Genomic DNA, 18455 nt, shown 5'->3' on the forward strand with positions numbered 1-18455 from the left:
GGATAGGTATGAGTAGAAAGAGTGCAAGAACAAACGTTACTGCCTGTGTATGGGGAGCAAGGCAGGGGTCAAAGAGGCATCCTAAGGTTTGAGTGTGAGAAGCTAGGAAGACCATTGGGTTTTTAACCAGGGAATGTAACCAGGAAGGCAAAGGAGGAGCTGTTAAAGGGGTAGAGGAATGTTACATTTTGGACAAGGTATGAATTTGGATGTCGATGGGGCATCCAGGTAGTGTGTTTTGCAGGCAGTTGTAAGAGCAGCTTTGAGTTCTGGCCAGAGATGTAGATTCTGGAAACTGCAGTATGGAGATGGGTGTGATTACTAAGGGAGAGAAAAAAAGAAGCAGCACCACAGAGAATCAGAGAGGAAAGGGAGATTGAAGAGGAACAAGGGAATGAGGTCTCAGAGGAGGCAGGAGAGGGTTAAATCAAGAACCCCAGTAGAAGGGTGAGCATTAGAAAGAGAAGTGGGCATGTGTCTCCTGAAAGAGGAGAAGGAAGAAGGCTAAGTTGATGACCCAGATAACATTTTAGATGGAGAGGAAAGCAGGTAAATAGGTTTATGTTACAAATTCCTAGCCTTCTTGGTGAACAGGTTGATGAGGTCTTATGCCAGGAGTGAGGGGCCTGGGGATGGGTGGATGTCTAAAAAGGCAGAAAGGGATTGGAATAGCCTCTGCAGGGCCTTTGAAAGAGAACTGATAAGGATTGGACATGAGGATTGCCTAAAAACACTAGAGACACCAGCCAAGGTGATCTCATGAATGTATAGCTTTTTGTTCTAATAAGCGAAAACCTATAAAGATATAGCCTAGAGACTAATCACTGTCTCCAGAGATGTGAAAGCCTGGGTACTCCCCAAAATGTTCTCAGTAATTTGAGTGTAGGGGTTGGAATACATGGCACACTGGTCTATCTAGGCTCCTGCCATCACTGCCAATTACAGTATTTAGTAGAATAGAATTAGAGGTCTGTGACCCTGAAGACCGTGACTAAGGATCTGTTGCTAACTCCAGCCATTCCCCTCAAGGGGACAGCTTTCTAAGCAGAAGGAAGAAAGAAGCAACAAAGAAGATGGGGTGGTACCAGTATCAGAAAAGCAAAACTTTCCCCAGAACTGGGCTCTGTGGCCATCTCTAGTTGTAAGGGAGACTGAGAAGTGATTCTAACATGTGAATTTTCATGTCCGCCAACTAATTACAGATGACTAGATTTCAAAGCAATGGGTAAATTTGTAGAATTACAATTTTAGAATTATAAGAGATCTTAGCAAATCAGGCTAAATTTTACAAATCTCATTTTAAGGATAAGACTAGGTGATTTAAGCAAATTACCTCTAGAGTCATATACTTGAAAAGCCAGAATGACAACTCAGATCTTTCTACTCCAGGTTCATTGCTGTTTCTGTTAGACCAAGCCTGCTGCCACTGTAGGAACTGGAAAGCACTTGAAAGAACTGGGGAGCCTGTTTAGTACATCTTCATCCTGAAGCAGAGGGTCCTGAGCGAGACTGCCCAGCCTTTGCCTCTGATTTTTCTTGCTTCCTACCCACACATTTAGAACCTGAAAAAGAGAACAATCCTTGTTCTGAAAATATCACAAATCAAGGAGAAAAGCCTAGCATGAAAGACAGTCTTTGATATTTAGAATTTCAAGAACATTTAGGATTTTAATCATAGTGAAGCACCAGAAGAAGCATTAACTTCTTTTTTTTTGAGACAGTCTTACTCTGTCGCCCAGGCTGGAGTGCAATGGCGCAATCTTGGCTCACTGCAACCTCTGCCTCCTGGGTTCAAGCAATTCTTCTGCCTCAACCTCCTGAGTAGCTGGGATTACAGATGTGCACCATGCCTCGCTAATTTTTGTGTTTTTAGTAGAGACGGGGTTTCACCATGTTGGCCAGGGTAGTCTCGAACTCCTGACCTCAGGTGATCCACCCACCTCAGCCTCCCAAAGTGCTGGGATTACAGGCATAAGCCACTGCGCCCAGCCAGATGTTGTGGGAAGTCAGGGACCCCGAACAGAGGGACTGGCTGAAGCCATGGCAGAGTAATGTAAATTGTGAAGATTTCATGGACGTTTATTAGTTCCCCAAATTAATACTTTTATAATTTCTTACGCCTATCTTTACTGCAATCTCTGAACATAAATTGTGAAGATTTTATGGACATTTATCACTTCCCTAATCAATACTCTTGTGATTTCCTATGCCTGTCTTTACTTTAATCTCTTAATCCCATCATCTTCATAAGCTGAGGACGTATGTTGCCTCAGGACCCTGTGATAATTGCGTTAACTGCACAAATTGTTTGTAAAGCATGTGTTTAAACAATATGAAATCTGGGCACCTTGAAAAAAAGAACAGGATAACAGTGATGTTCATGGAACAAGGGAGATAACCATTAGGTCTGAGTGCCTGAGAGCCAGGCGGAACAGAGCCATATTTCTCTTCTTACAAAAGTGAATAGGAGAAATATCACTGAATTCTTTTTCTCAACAAGGAACAGCCCTGAAAAAGAGAATGCATTCTTAGGGGGAGGTCTCTAGAATGGCCACTCTAGGAATGTCTGTCTTACATGGTTGCAGATAAGGGATGAAATAAGCCCTGGTCTCCCGTAGCGCTCCCAGGCCTATTAGGATGAGGAAATTTCCTGCCTAGTAAATTTTAGTCAGACTGGTTGTCTGCTCTCAAACCCTGTCTTCTGATAAGACGTTATCAGTGACAATGCGTGCCCAGTGGGACATGAAACTTCATTAGCAATTTTAATTTTGCCCGGTCCTGTGATCTCACCCTGCCCCCATTTGCCTTGTGATATTTTATTGCCTTGGGAAGCATGTGATCTCTGTGACCCACACCCTATTCGTACACTCCCTCCCCTTTAAAAATCACTAATAAAAACTTGCTGGTTTTGCGGCTCAGGGGGCATCATGGAACCTGCCAACATGTGATGTCTGCCCTGGACACCCAGCTTTAAAATTTCTCGCTTTTGTACTCTTTCCCTTTATTTCTCAGACCGGCCGACACTTAGGGAAATAGAAAAGAACCTATGTTGAAATATTGGTGGTGGTTCCCCCAATAGCCAGAAGCATTAACTTCTGATAAGCCTAGTTCACAAAGTAGAGGGCACTGTCTCCAGACAGCTTTGACCCCTTCCCTTCCCTGCCCTGCCCTGCCCTCCTCTCCCCTCCCCGACTTCCCTCCCCCACTTCCCTCCCATACCTTCCCCCCTTGCTACCTTTCCCCCTTCCCTCCCCTCTCCTTCCTTCCCTTCCCCTCTCCTCTCCTCCCCTCCCTCCCCAGGGTCTTGTTCTCTCACCCAGGCTGTGGTAATCATAGCTCACTGTAACCTCAAATTCCTAGGCTCAAGTAATCTGCCCACCTCAGCCTTAGAAGCAGCTAGGACTACAGCCACACACCACCATGCCTGGCTAATTTTTTTATTTTCCATAGAGACAGTCTCAGTATGTTGGCCAGCCTGGTCTCGAACTCCTGGCCTCAAGGGATCCTCCTTCCCCAGTCTCCCAAAGCGCTGGGATTACAGGTGTGAGTGAGCCTGTTAATAACTAGCCTGGTCGTTTTCTTAGACATTTCTGTAGAACTTTGTACTTCCTTTTTATAACTCTCATTGCCTGTAATTACTTGTTCAATGTCTGTTTTTTCGGCTAGTCTAATCTTCATGATGGAAAAGACTGTATTTTTTAATACTGTGCGCCCCACACCTAGCAAACTGATGGACACAGATTAGATACTTAGAGGTATTGAATGAGTGACATTTGGAAAGTTTTGTTATTTTTTGTTTTGTTTTAATATTAATAGCCTCTTGCTCAGGCATTCTGTTCAGTCTGCTCAGTATCTGGGGAAAATGGCAAAGTGAAAAAAATATATAAACTGAATACACATACATATATTCAGTGGCCTCACTTTATGGAAATTTACTTTTTTGTCATATATAACTATAAATATGTCTTCTATAGCAGGACTTATAAATTATGTTTTTTGAAAGGTAATATATTCCCATGGTACAAAAGAAATTCCAAAACAGTCATCAGTGAAAAGACTCTTTTCTCCTCTTGTTCCTCAGTCATCCCATTTTCCTCCCCAGAGATGATCAGTGTTACTAGTTTTTTACATACCCTCTAGAGATATTCTTTGCATTTACTAGCAAATAACGTGTGTGTATATGAACAGATGGGCGTATATAACATACATTGCCCTGCACTTTCTGTTTTTTTCATTTAACAGGCTATCTTCAAGATCGTTCCATATCAGTTCATTAATAATATTCTTGTTTTGTGTGTCTGCTTAATATTCCATTGTGTAGATTAGATGTTTGCAAACTATATCCCTTGAGTGAAATTGGTCTTCTGCCAGTTTTTGTGTGTCCCACAAGCTAAGGACCATTTTTAAATGGTTGGAAAGAAATCAAAAGAAGAATAAAATTTTGTGGCATGTAGAAATCATATGAAATTCAGTGTTCATACATAAAATTTTATGTAAACAGCCACACCCCTTTGCTTACATATTGTTTATGGCTACTTTCAAGCTACAATTGCAGAGTTAGGTAACTGCCACAGAAACTGCATGGCCTGCAAAGCCTAAAATATTTATTCTCTGGCTTTTTACAAAAATAGTTTGCCAACCCTTCATATAGATGTATTGTAGTGTATTTAATTAATATTTTGCTGTTATAACACAGCATTGAAAATCTTATATATGCAATATTTTACACATGTGTGAGTAGAACTAGAGGTTATAGTTCTAGAGGTAGAATTGCTCACAGAGTTTTAAATTCTGTGCGGCACATTAAATTTTTTCTAATTCTGTTAATTCTGCATCAAGGGAAAAGGCAGAGGAAGATGGGGGAGAGTGGACAAAAGATCTCTTTTTTTCCTCCTGCTGAAATGGTTTGTGGCATTGACAAAGTCAAGTTTGTGTGGGAGGCTTTGAAGAGACTGGCTCATGTCAGAGGGAGAGGAAAGAAAAGGAGACAAGTAGTTGCTGGCAAGTCATCTGGGAAAAGGAGCTGAGCCTAGAGAGCTCCTTCTGAAGGCCCAAATGCAGGGTGGAGGGAAGTGTGCAAAACTTCAGGACTCCAGTATCTGAAAGTCTTGTTCTGATACTGGAGCCCTAGAAAAGGACTTGCCTCTTAATAGGTCCAACCAGAAACTATAGGGAACTTTCTTAGGTTTATGGTGTTGTATTCTAGATAAACTGGGACTGATATCTTGGCGCACAGCAACCTAGGCAATTTGGAAAAAGGAAGTCTTTGTGACATCTGCTCAGAAACATTTGGATTTGCTTGATTTATTTCCCCACACTATTCCTTCCCTTTCTCTCTTCCTTCATTGAAGAAAAATACCAAAAACAAAAAATTCTCTCAATTTTTACCTTTCATCCCATCTCTGCTTTGAAACAGTACTGACTGCTGCCATCTGACATATTTCATCAAAAGTGGAAGAGGCACAGTTGGGACCAGTGCTCTCTCTCCAGTCTGGGATGTGAGAATCAGCAGCACTGAGAGCTCTAGCCTGCTTCTCTCCCCTGACTTCTGACACTCCCTAAGTGGAAGACAGAGCTGCTTTTCCTCAGACCACTTGCAAGCCTCTGGGAGGCTTAGTGTCAGTTGTCTGCTTTCTCTTTTCATGCTCCAAAGGGATTTAAAGTGTAAAGCTGAACCTGGGAAAGGAACAGGACAAATGGCACCTTTTAATCACTTGTAAATGATTGTCCTTCCCCTCCACTGGTACATTGCTTGATTTACAGTGAATTTTTTTTTTATAAGCTCGTGGAAATATTTAAGGAAAGTAGCTGTATTATAAGCACTAGATTTTGGCTTACATTGGACACTGTTTGCCTGAGGTCCTTTAGTTAACAGACATAAGCATTTCAAAGATTCATGATGATTCTTTGTGACAGTAATAGACTAACATCCAGATATTTGCCTTATTTTGTTTTCATCTTTTCATTCAAGAAAGAGGGGAGGCTGGGCATGGTGGCTTATGCCTGTAATTCTGGCGCTTTGGGAGGCTGAGGTGGGAGGATTGCTTGAGGTCAGGAGTTCAAGACCATTCTGGGCAACATAGAGAAACCCTGTCTCTACAAAAAGTTAAAAACAATTAGCTGGGCATGGTGGCCCATGCCTGTAGTCCCATCAACTCAGGAGGCTGAGGTGGGAGGACTGTTTGAGCACCAGAGATTGAGGCTGCAATAAGCTATGGAAGCACCACTGCACTCCAGCCTGGTCAACAGAGCAAAGACCCTGCCTTAAAAAAAAAAAAAAAAAAGAAAAGAAAAGAAAGAGGGGAAATGGTGGAAGAAATTACTATGGGAGTGATTTTGCTGTCCTCTTTTCTCCTCCCTCCTTCCCTCGCTCTATTTTTATTTTTAAGGCAAGTCCAAAAATACAGGTAATTTTAGTTACTGCCCAACACTTAGAAATTTGTAAGATTTTTGGGTTTCCTGAGTAGATAACCCTTTTTGAAAGTTGATATAATAAACTCAAGTTCATTCTTTTTCTTTGTTTCCTCTCTTTTTTATCTCCCAATATTTTGAGCAGATTCATATTCGAAGGACCGGGGACCTTGGATAGTAAAACCAGTGGCATCTTCTAGGGGGCGGGGCGTCTACCTGATCAACAATGTAAGTATGCAGCAGATGGCAAACCTCTTTCCTCACTTGTTCTTTCCTCCTTCACCCTTTGTATTGGTTACTAATATAGTTCCATTTCATTAAGAGCAAGTGTGCTCTTCTTAAATCTGCATTCAGAAGTGAGTTAAGGGTAGGTATAACTTGACTTGTTTGCCTTACTGGCAGGAATCTTCTGCACCAGCAGTTACTCCATGGCTAAAAAGACACTTGATCAGATTTTGGGGGAGGGCAACCTGTTGTTTCAGTAGAAAAGAGGTACCTTTTCTACTTTTAGCATATTGTGATGTTAATTCCTACATACCAAGTATTAATTGATAGCATATGTGTTTAGTGTCTGTTGTGAGCAGAACTGTGGGTTCTGTTCTCAAGGTTATCAAACAAGTGAACCTTAATTTGGTATGGCATCCTCGCTACTGCTACTGCTTCTCCTTTCTCCTCCTTCCTTCCTCTTTCCTTTCCTCTTTCTGCCCTTCTTCCTCTCATTTCTCCTGTTTTTTCAAAAGCTAGCAATATCTTGGTTCTTTGCAAAATTCTCATTAAAAGGTGTCTTAAATTGAATACATATACGTGGTAAATAAAATCCCTACTGGTCTCACTCCCTGGACTTGTAATAGTAGTTAGTAACTTTCGTTGATTTATATTTCTTTCATTGACATTACATTGTATTTGTTAATTCCCAGTTTGGCATTTATTGCATTTACATCATGTCCCACCCTCCCTTGCACATTTGTTTGATTAGTTTTTATGTTTATGTTTTAAACATTAATAACAGAGTCTCTTCAGTAACTATGATTCAGTTTCTTTATTTTATCTATAAGTTGAGTAAAACATTTAAACTCAGTGGAAACAAACTCTTGGACTCCTGAAGGGGGAAATGTTAGGATAGGTAGCTAGGCAGACATGAGCTGGGCATGAGAGGGCCCCCCGCTACCACCAAGGAGTGTCAGGTGATCATCAGGTGATGGTCAGGCAGTTGTTAAACTGGTCTCTCTAAAATAATAATTGGTAGCAGCAGATGCCAAGGAAAGGCAGGCTCCCAACAAATAGAAAACACCTGAAGCTGGTGATCAGCCATTTCCCAGTAAGATCTCAGGAGTTGGGCGAGTAGGCTCAACCGTGTCCCCTAAGAAGCAAAATGATGAAGTTTAACTGGTATATGACCTTCCTCTAGGAACACTCGACTGGTAAGGCAAAAACACTTCAAATGAGCAGGTGCACAGCTGCAGCCAACACACTGTGTATGAGGCCCCTCTCAAGTGCTGGCAGGCCGCTGCACATGCAGACAGCTTACCCCATGGAAAAATCAAGGGAGGAGAGATACAAAACCCTGGAAGCATGCCAACATATAAAACCCCAAGTCTAAGGTCAAACAGGCACTTGGATCTCTCAAGTTGTCTGCTTGGCCGTCTCCCATGTGTACTTTACTTCCTTTCATTTCTGCTCTAAAACTTTTCAACAAATGTTCACTCCTGCTCTAAAACTTGCCTTTGTCTCTCACTCTGCCTTATGCCCCTCAGACAATTCTTTCCTGCAAGGAGGCAATGAGTGAGTTGCTGCAGACCCACCCATATGGATTTGCTGCTGCTGGTGACAGACTTTGGGATTCTGAAATTTAACCAGGATTTAAGCCTGGACCTGTTTTTTATTCTTCCTCCTGGATATTTGGCAGGCACTTTCAGTCTGGAAACTGGTGTTTTTCTTTAAGGAAAGTTATCTTCTTATTTGTCTCCGCTGTTAGAACTCTTTTTTGAGGCATTCTGGATCTTTCCTTCATGTTAACTTTTCTCTCATTTTTAATTCTTTTCCCATCTTCTAGATCACAGGTTGAGGTTTATCCATTTTATTATTCATTCATCTACTATATTTTTATATTGGGTATCATAGGTTGATTTCCAGAAACTCATATTCTGATTTGCTTTATTTTTATTTACAAATAACAACCTTTTGTTGCATAATGGATGCAGTTTGCCTGCCTGTCCTTCTGAGGATACCAGTGGAAATTTTTGTAAAGTTCTCTTCTGTCCTTGAATTTTATTGGGATTGTCTTTTCCCCTGCTATTGGATTTTCTCAGTTTTGATGATCCTTACGTGTTGGACCATATTTATGAACAAAAGACTAGACTGAATGAAACTGGCAGCTGGTCTGGGTTTCTACTGTGGTTGTGTAGGACTGTTTTCCTAATATCTTCTCCCTGGAAGAGGCTGACTGTGAATTTTGTGTAAGGGCAAAACATGTCGACTCTCAGGCTTTACTTTAGGTGGACATGGTGAGAAGCACTCCCCTTCCACCCTGCCAAAATAGAGTGGGCCATATTGTGAATGTAGAGGAAGATTTTGGTGATTTCCCTCTTGGGCAGAGCTACCTTTCTTTTCCTTTTTGTGTGTACTGGGGATAAGGTAGCCTCAAGTTCTACTCTATCAGATTTCTGCACCCACACATCTCCTGGCTTCACTGTTCCAAATGCTGTTTGTTAATTATCTGATTCTAGTTCCTTGGCTGATCCCTGATCTTCATGTTTGTTGACTACAAGCTTGGAAATTTGCAGGAGCCTCCTTGGGAAGATCACTCTTATCTCTTTTGGACTTTTCTGGCTTCTTTTACTTTTTCCTAGCTTTGATATCATTTCATTCTTTTGAAAATATTCTTTCTGTCCTTCCACTGGAACTCTGGAAGGGCAGGGGTAGGTAGATATATTGTATGTGGGACCAGAACCCTATCTTAAATTCCCCACTTGTCTTTTCACATTGAGCTGTTTGCCATATGTGTAGAAACTAACTTTCTGAGGGATCTTTCACATTGGAAAGTCCTTAAATTCGGTCTGGACTCAAAACAGTACTGTAAACAATGATGGCCAGACCCTTCATGCCAAAGAAATATAGGATCTGGTTTTGATAGAGCAACTACTACAGCCCCAGGCATTGGCTGCAACTTCTGTTACCTGGCCTAGGCCACTCTGGAGGCCTTTTACCCTGAGTCTCCTGTGACATAAGGCCATGGTCATATGCCTTGGCTCTGTCTCCTCTTGTCTCTGCTCTGACGTTGGTGTTGAAGGCCCCTCTCCAACAGCTTTTCCTTCAGCTCTGTGCCAGGAGCTCCAGTGTTGTTTGAATCTCATAGACGGCACTAGTTTGGGTTTAGGTTTTAGTTGCCAAATGGAATTGCTATTGAAAGTCAGCTATGGTACAAGTTTGCTTTTTATTTTCTTAGATATGAGTCAAAAAGAATAGGATCTATTCCCAGTTCATCTGGGACTTTTTTCTTTTGGAATGCTCTTTTGCCCTAGTGATTTGTTATTTTAAAGCTAGCATCATAAAGGATAGAAAAGTTAAACTTTCCTTGGTGGAGCCGAGAACCCTGCACCCTAACTCTTCCCTGGATGCCGAATCTCAGCGGGGTGACATGTCTTTAGAGAATGTGTTTGGCAGGCTATGTAAGAGTCTTTTTCTCCCTCCCACCTCTCCCTGGGCTGAATCCCTTGAGACCCCCTGCATAGATCAAAGTACTTGGCAGGACCTTTTGCCTTCCCCCTCCCTCTTTGTGAAGCTTTGGAATGAGTCTGATTCTTTTTGCTATTTAGTAGAAGTGCCAGACAGAAGCCTGGGAAGATGCCAGGAGGCATGAGGGGAGCTGGCAACATGCGGACATAATGGGAAAATATGCCTGTTTTACCCTAAAACTGGAATTTTACCACCTTTTACCCAGACCTGCAAACCACGTTGTTAATACTCTTCTCTCTCCTTACACAAAAGGCATAACCATCCCCTCTTTTCCATGCCTGGAGCCTTTCCCATGGAATATGTGACCCATTAGCCAACTGGATGAAGTAACTCTTTCCAAGGCTGCTGCCTGCTTTCCTTTTAGATTTAAGCAGGAGGGTGAGGAGAGGGAATGCTGAGGCGGAGGGTCTGGGAGCAGAACTAATGTGAGTGAGTGAGGGATTTAGGCAGTGGGAATGGAGTTGGTGTGAGGGCCAAATGAAAATATCTTCCCCTCTCTTCCCACTGGAATGAGAGGGCCACTTACTAAAACTTCCCTATAGTAGTTATAACCTTTTGGAAACTCTCTGCAAATAGCAACTTTTACCATTATGAGAACGAGATAAAGGATAGCAAAAGCATCACTTTTATGTAACACTGAAAAGAGAAGTGTGGACCACAGATGGAAGCATCTTGGTTGGCTAACGTGGTCTCATAAGGATGTGCTCTTTAGAAATACAGCATAAAGGAACAAAGCTGTGTTTGCTCCACTCCTTCAGTAACCATGACTAAATGCCATATTTTCCCAATTTAGTATATTCAAATCAAGGAGGGGAAAGAATGGGTGTATTCTGATTAAGATATGAATTTGATTATGGAAGTCAAGTTTAGTCATTCTTGTCTCACACATGATCCATGGGAAATACAGTATTGATTCTCTGAGACTTTCACATGTTAGGAGAGTGTTAGGTCACTCTAGTCCCTCCTATATTTGTGAATATAATTCTGCACTCTCTTGTTTCTGTTTGTTTATATGTTTTTATCTTAGGTTCCCTTTGTTTTTCTCATTGCTCAACAAGTATTTCGGGAGTGCCTACTGTGTTGTCACTCCTTAAAAGCTTTTGAGAAATTCTCCTAATTATTATGTATCTCCTAATTTTCATAATAGTACCACTCAGTACTCTGAGTAGAATGGCATGCGGCAGGTAGTGATGAATGCTGTTGAGCTGTGGGACTTTGTAATTAGAACCACATATATTCTGTTAAGTTTGCAGTAATAATAACTAATGTTTATTGAGCCTACCACTGTCCTTTCTAAACATAATCTCACTTAATCCATATATGAACCCTATGAGGTAGTTATTATTTCCTTAGTAAGTGGTAGAGTCAAGGTTGTAACTCAGGTCCAGATGATTCCAGCATAGACACTCTTAACCACTATACCATTCTCCTTTACAATGACTTAACAGATAACGTGAGCTTTAACCTTAAGGTCCATTTAGAAAGATATGTTTCCAGCCAGGCGCAGTGGCTCATGCCTGTAATCCCAGCACTTTGGGAGGCCGAGGTGGGCCTATCACTTGAGGCCAGGAGCCTGGCCAACATGGTGAAACCCCGTCTCTACTAAAAATACAAAAATTAGCTGGGTATGGTGGTATGTGTCTGTAATCCCAACTACTGGGGAGGCTGAGGCAGGACAGTTGCTTGAACCTGGGAAGTGGAGGTTGCAGTGAGCTGCAATAACACCATTGGACTCCAGCCTGGGCGAAGAAATGAGATGCTGTCTTAGAAAAGAAAGATGTGTTTCCAACTTTCCCAACAATTCAGATTCCTACTTCAGCATTCTTTGGGAGGCAGTTTGAGCTTTGAATTGGAATAATTTGAAATGAGTTAACTGGGGACTGATGAAAGGAAACAGGCTTGAAGATATCAAAAAGTTTTTCTTAGTTGCTCTTCAGTCTGTAACGCTGTGCAAAGAAACTATACCCAGACCTTTCTTTTCTTCTGGGAGTCTACAGTTTAATTCCCAATGCGGATAGAAGTGAGGGATAAAGACAATAGAACACATAGTAAAGTTACCCAAATATTGTAAGGGTTTATGTTACGTGTAACTCAAAGGATAAATGTGTATGGTGAGCAAGGGAGGAGAGGAAATGGGCATGGGCATTAGATGTGTCATGGAATGATGACCACTATCAGCATATTCTCTGCTGTGGAGAAAAGATATTTATTGTAGCCTGTAGGTTCTACTTAGTAGGAAGAGAGCTGCAATTGTTTGATTTTACGTTTACAACATAGCCTGCAGCTGTACAGTGATTGCATCAATTCTCATTGAGCAGATTCAAAATGGAGATAGTACTTATGAGAAGCTGATCAAGAAATGTAAGGGAGTCAGGAAATGGTGTGGATGATGAAGTTCATTAGGGATGAATCAGTAATGATGTCATTGTGTTCCTATGATGCCTAGAGATGTGTTGTGAAAGCTGTGTTCTGACTGAGATAGCAGCAGTGGGAAATGAGAGAGGAATCTCATTCTGACTTCAGAGCTGCTCATAGTGGTTGTGTATAATGTTATAGGTCACAAATTGTCATATGAAAAACAGTAGTACTGAGGGTAGGAAATGCATTATTATAAAGACAAACTTTTGAATTTGGGGGACAATTAAATTTGAGAGCAGAATATTGGGAAGAGGTAAGAATAATGCCTAAAAGCGAAGCCTGTGAGGAAGACTCCCTGGATTCCGTTGCTGCTCTATTGTTTATTAGTTCCGTGACTTTGAGCAGGTCCCTAACCCACTCTGATTCTTTTTTAATCTGTAAAATGTGGATGGTGATATACCTGCCTCATGGGGTTGGGTGAGGATTAAATGAAATAATCCTGTGAACAGACTTAGAACAGCACTTGGCACATCCACGTGTTTAGTACATTTGTTAAATTTTGTTTCTGCAAATGTTGATGGTTAGTTCTGTTGCTTTTACTGTAGCTATTATCAACCTAATTCTTATCACTACCACTTCCCTTTTGGAGCCCTTTTGTCCTACATGGATTGTGGTGACTTCCAGCTTTATCTAATCACATGTGAAGGTTTTTTTTTTTTTTTTCTCCCTGATATTTTAATCTTGCTGTTTTCTTAATCTGGAATCCACAATAATTTCCTGCTTCCCACCATGCTAAATATAAACTCCCTTTGCCAGGGGTTCAAATCCTTTTGCCAGTGGGGTACCTCCCTCCTCATTGTTTAACCATGTCTTTCATAATTTCCCAATTCAGTCTTTTAGCCCCAGGTCTGTGAATCGGCCCACCCTCCTTTCTACTGGGCTTGGTGCATGCCATCTTCCCTTGATGGGCTCCTTTCTTCTCCACCATGTGCTTCCCAGCCTTCACCACTCATTTCTGCATGTACTCTTCTGGGACAAGTCTTCCCTGACTGGTCCCACCTGATTGGTCTGCACTTTAACTTTGTAACCTGGCATTTTGTATTTATAGAAATGCTGCTTTGTGTTCTTTTAAATTCTATATTTTGCTGTTCCTTTACCTAAATATTAAACTTTTCAGGGATAGGGATTTACTGAATCTTAAATCTGCCAGGCAGAGATTATATATGTTATGTTCATCATGGTATCCCCAGTGCCATGTGCAGTGTCCACAGTACTTTTCTATTTATTGTATAAACTGTTTTTCATTGAAGAAATCTTTTAAAGATCTTATTTACTCTTTGCATACAGTTGCTTAGCAAATACCCTTAAGTGAATCAATTAAACACCCTATCTCATTTTACAGAGGAAATGCTAGGATCCATTGTGGATCTGTAAATTCTCTAAACATGTTAATGAAAGCCTTCATTTGAGAATAGTAGCAGTATTTTTAAATTTCCATTATACTTTAGGGAGAAAGCAAGTTTTCATTTATTTTTAAAGTGGCTCTTATTTTCTTGGCATGTAACTATTTAATATCATGTATATACATCTTTAAGGCTATTAGGCTTATTTATTTATTTTTTATTTATTATGTGAGAGGTACTGTGTAAATTTATTTTTCCTGCATCGTAATTGGATGCCTATAGTGTTACAGAAGTGATATTATATGGCCAACTTAATATATGGGTACCTTGGAGGAAACTTTAACCAGAATTTTAGTTTTCCACCTTACCATTTCTTTAAAGGTTAAGAACTTTGCTCCCTTATTGTAAATTAGGATTCCTGTGTATTTCTACTCTTTCATTCTTTCTCTTTACTCAATAGCCAAACCAGATTTCCCTGGAAGAGAACATTCTGGTCTCCCGTTACATTAACAACCCCCTGCTCATAGATGGTGAGTTGTGATTAGGCCCTTGACCAAATTGGGCCAGATTTTTGCTAAACTTTTTAAGCTTTTCATAGCCTTCTCTAGTAAGTCTTTATTGTACTGTTGTGAAATTCTTGACATGTGTGGCTCCAGAAAGGCAGCAGATTCCTTACCTATCTCACGGGATTTATTTGAAGGTGAAATGAGACAATATAAGAGAAAGTGCTTTATAGGTTATATAGTAATATATGTATGAAAATTGTGCAGTAATTAATATATATGAAAATGACATACACGTATGCATTATATATACATTACAGTTATATTAATGTATATACATTACAGTTATATTAATGTATATACATTATACTGTTTTTATTATGTACTATATACATAATATGTATACGGTACAATTATATAGTATAATTATTAGTTATCCTCCAAAGTTAAGGTGTGTGAGCAGTGTGTGTTTCATGTGGAGAGGAGGAATGTTCTTTTTTTCATGTTTCTTGATTTCGTTGTTTATTCTGTAACAGGAAACAAATGAACTTAGTTTTTTTTTGTGAATACAAACTTTTTTTTTTTAGATTTCAAGTTTGACGTGCGCCTCTATGTGCTCGTGACTTCCTATGATCCTCTTGTCATCTATCTCTATGAAGAAGGATTGGCTAGGTAAGAAGCTGTTTGGGGGTGAAGGGGTTGGGTGGGTATATTAAGAGTTGACCCATTAACAAGTTTATTAAATCAGATCATGCTGTTTTCACTTGTCATTACTGCTTACAGATGCAATCCACCTCCTCAGCTGCTGTGCTCTATAACATCAAAGCCAGTATGCCTAAAAAGAACTTCAGAAATTAGGCTTATTTGTCTGTAGTCTCACTGCATGTCCACACATAAGGTGCATAAACATTTTCCCCAGCACTGATCCAGGATCATATGGTATTTTCCTGCAGTGACAATTGTTATGAAGCTCCTAGGATATTAAGATAATTTGCCATTGTTCTTCAGGATAGATGTAGAAAGAAAAATAAAATCCTGCCTTTATTTGCCTATTATATGCCAGGCATTTATTTTCATCCTTGCAACAACCTTTTAGTTGATGCATTTTTGCAGTTGAGGAAACAGATTTAGAGGTGGGAGAAGTGGAATGGGGATTTGACCTCATGGATCTGACTCCAGAGCTCAGGGCTCAGACAATTTCATGCCCTCTCGTATTTAGAAGGTATTAATTGAGGTTTTTTTTTTTTTTTTTTCCTTAACATGCAAGTTACTTTACAGTGGTTGTACATACATTGTTCTCTTTTTGTTAAGGTGCTTTTTTTTGTTTGTTTTTGAGATGGCGTGACCTCGGCTCACTGCAAGCTCCACCTCCTGGGTTCACGCCATTCTCCTGCCTCAGCCTTCTGAGTAGCTGGGACTACAGGTGCCCCCCACCATTCCTGGCTAATTTTTTGTATTTTTAGTAGAGATGAGGTTTCACCGTGTTAGCCAGGATGGTCTCGATCTCCTGACCTTGTGATCCGCCCGCCTCAGCCTCCCAAAGTGCTGGGACTACAGGTGTGAGCCACCACACCTGGCCTGTTGAGGTGCTTTCTAAGTTTTAAGGTAATGTGACTTATGAGATTAAGTTCAAGTTGTTATATTTTGAAGTTTTTTTTCCTATAGCCATAGAATTTTATAGGTAATTGTTCTCATAAACCCTTTAAATTGTTTAAAATAAGTATGTGACTACTATGCTGTGTTCTTCCCCCCAACAAAACTAAATTTTTGTATTAGCCAACTAGTTTGCCCTGAAGTTCTTTTTATGCATAGTGCCTTTGATACAGAGCAGGGGTGTCCAATCTTTTGGCTTCCCTGGGCCACATTGGAAGAAGAATTGTCTTGGGCCACACATAAAATATACTAGCAATAGCAGATGAGCTTAAAAAAAATTGCAAAAAACTCATAATATTTTAAGAAAGTTTATAAATTTGTGTTGGGCCACATTCAAAGCTGTCCTGGGCTGTATGCAGCCTGTGGGCCTCAGGTTGGACAAGCTTGTTATAAAGCATAGCAGTTCAGGAGGTGATTTGCATCTGTGAGTGGTCACGACAAGCTAAAAAAGCCTGGTCTGTGTATGTTTCTGTATTTTAGAAAATGCAATTGGAAGATGGGAAATACCATGGATAAAAGAAGGCTACCTATTTATGTACAGGTGCTTTGACAAATATTATTGTACTCTGACTATTATTTTAGAATGGTCTTTTAATGATTTTAGAGACTTAATTTTTTTCAAATGTATCCTATGACTTGAAATCAGTGAAAGCAGACTAACCAAACCTTCTCGCTGGTGGAGCTCTGTGTTCCATTCGCCTCTAGATGGCAGTGACAGCATTTATAAGTCCTGTCATATTCTTAACTGAGATTTTGAGTTTGAGCCCTGGGAACATTGGAGACTACCAAAACTCCCTAGTTCTGGCCTCTTCCTTGAAAATTGAGAAAGGAAAGAACTGAAACATCTCGCAGTTATTAGATAAAGGGCTGGACCAGGCATCTGAACATGAGCTGACTACTAGCTCTAATCAGGTTTTTATAGGAAAGAAATTGTCGATAATGTTTGTAGACACATGTGCTCTCATGCTTTGAAGTATCACTATACAAAATTAGGTATAAAAGCCTATTCCTGGCCAGGCGTGGTGGCTCACACCTGTAATCCTAGCACTTTGGGAGGCTGAGACAGGAGGATTGCCTGAGGCCAGGAGTTCAAGACCAGCTTGGTCAACATTGCGAGACCCCATCTCATTAAAAAAAAAAAAAAAGCAAAAAAAAAAAGCCTATTCCCTATATTATTTAGAACAAAATGATGGTAAAATACACTCCTGACTTCTCAGATATGCAAGGTGCTGAGGATTTTCAGCTTTATAATTTGAGACTTCTGAGCTTTCTCTCTTTCGTGTTATGAGTTTCATCATTCTCCTTCCTCTGCTCATCCTCACCTTAACTTCTCTCCTGTGTCAAGTTTTAGAACCTGATTATGTCCTGCCAAAATTGGACTTTGGGAATAGAGAAAAGAGATGGAGGTTGTGCTTCACTGTTTCTCAAGGACATCACACCAATATGTTTTGCTTAATATTCCAAAGATATTTTCACCTACAATATTAACAGCCCTCTCTATGGGTAAAGTTTGGCATAATTTTAAGACCTTCCTGGTTCAGAGCACAACATGAGAACAACAGTACCAATGTTTATTATAGAATTTACTACAAATATGCAAGTGCTTTGGCTACTGGTTGTGTATTGGAAGTCAGAATCTACTGAATTAAGTATAACCCTTTTGCTTCCAGCAGAAACAAAAAAATTTGTATACACACACACACACACACACACACACACATACACACAATGGATGTTTTTTCTCAGAATAATTAGAAAAACAGCTTTTAAAAAACTCAGACCAAGTAGAACCAGAAAGCCACATGAATTTTCAGGGCTTTGGTTGGGTTTACCTGAAAGTGTAGGTGAATATAAAAGCTTTATCAAAGCTTTACAAAAGCATGACCCATGGCAATATGATGCGCTGTTTGCGGGAGTCCTGTGAGGGCACATTGTTCCGTGCAGTAATTTCAATGTGCCTAAGTTCTTGTGTCTTCACTCATTATGTATCTTGACATTCACTTGCTTTGTTGTAACCCTCAGAGTCTGTTTAACTATGTCGATAGTCTGTAGCATCTCCAGATCTGCAGCTTTTAGTTATCTTGGGCCACATGTATTTTATGTAGACATAACTGAAGATAATCAGTTTGGGATAAGATTATTGGGTTACATTGAGGCTCAACAAGAAAAACCATAATCCTTCCTAAAGAGATGGAACAGGAGGCAAATACAATTCATTTCCTTCTTTAGAAATGAATTCCCTTACACTCTATCACTTCTGTTTTAGACCTCAAATTAATGCTAGGCGACAGAAAGATTAAGTTCATTTCATAAGACAGTTTTGTGATATGTTATTTTGTGTAAAATTTTTTACACAAGATTAAATTTGCGAAAACCCTAGTTTCTGTATAGA

General features: G+C 40.2%; 1 protein-coding gene across 51 annotated transcripts in view; it reads left to right on the top strand.

Moving 5' to 3' along the window:
- The window catches only part of TTLL5 (tubulin tyrosine ligase like 5), a 295793-nt gene that overhangs the window by 32350 nt on the left and 244988 nt on the right, over nt 1-18455 (top strand). For all 51 annotated transcript variants that reach the window (XM_063715226.1, XM_063715251.1, XM_063715254.1 and 48 more), the window contains 3 exon segments: nt 6557-6639; nt 14368-14437; nt 14998-15082. In XM_063715226.1, the coding sequence (XP_063571296.1) occupies nt 6557-6639; nt 14368-14437; nt 14998-15082 (238 nt within the window).

This window comes from Pongo abelii, chromosome 15, assembly GCF_028885655.2.
Source record: "Pongo abelii isolate AG06213 chromosome 15, NHGRI_mPonAbe1-v2.0_pri, whole genome shotgun sequence".
NCBI lineage: Eukaryota > Metazoa > Chordata > Mammalia > Primates > Hominidae > Pongo > Pongo abelii.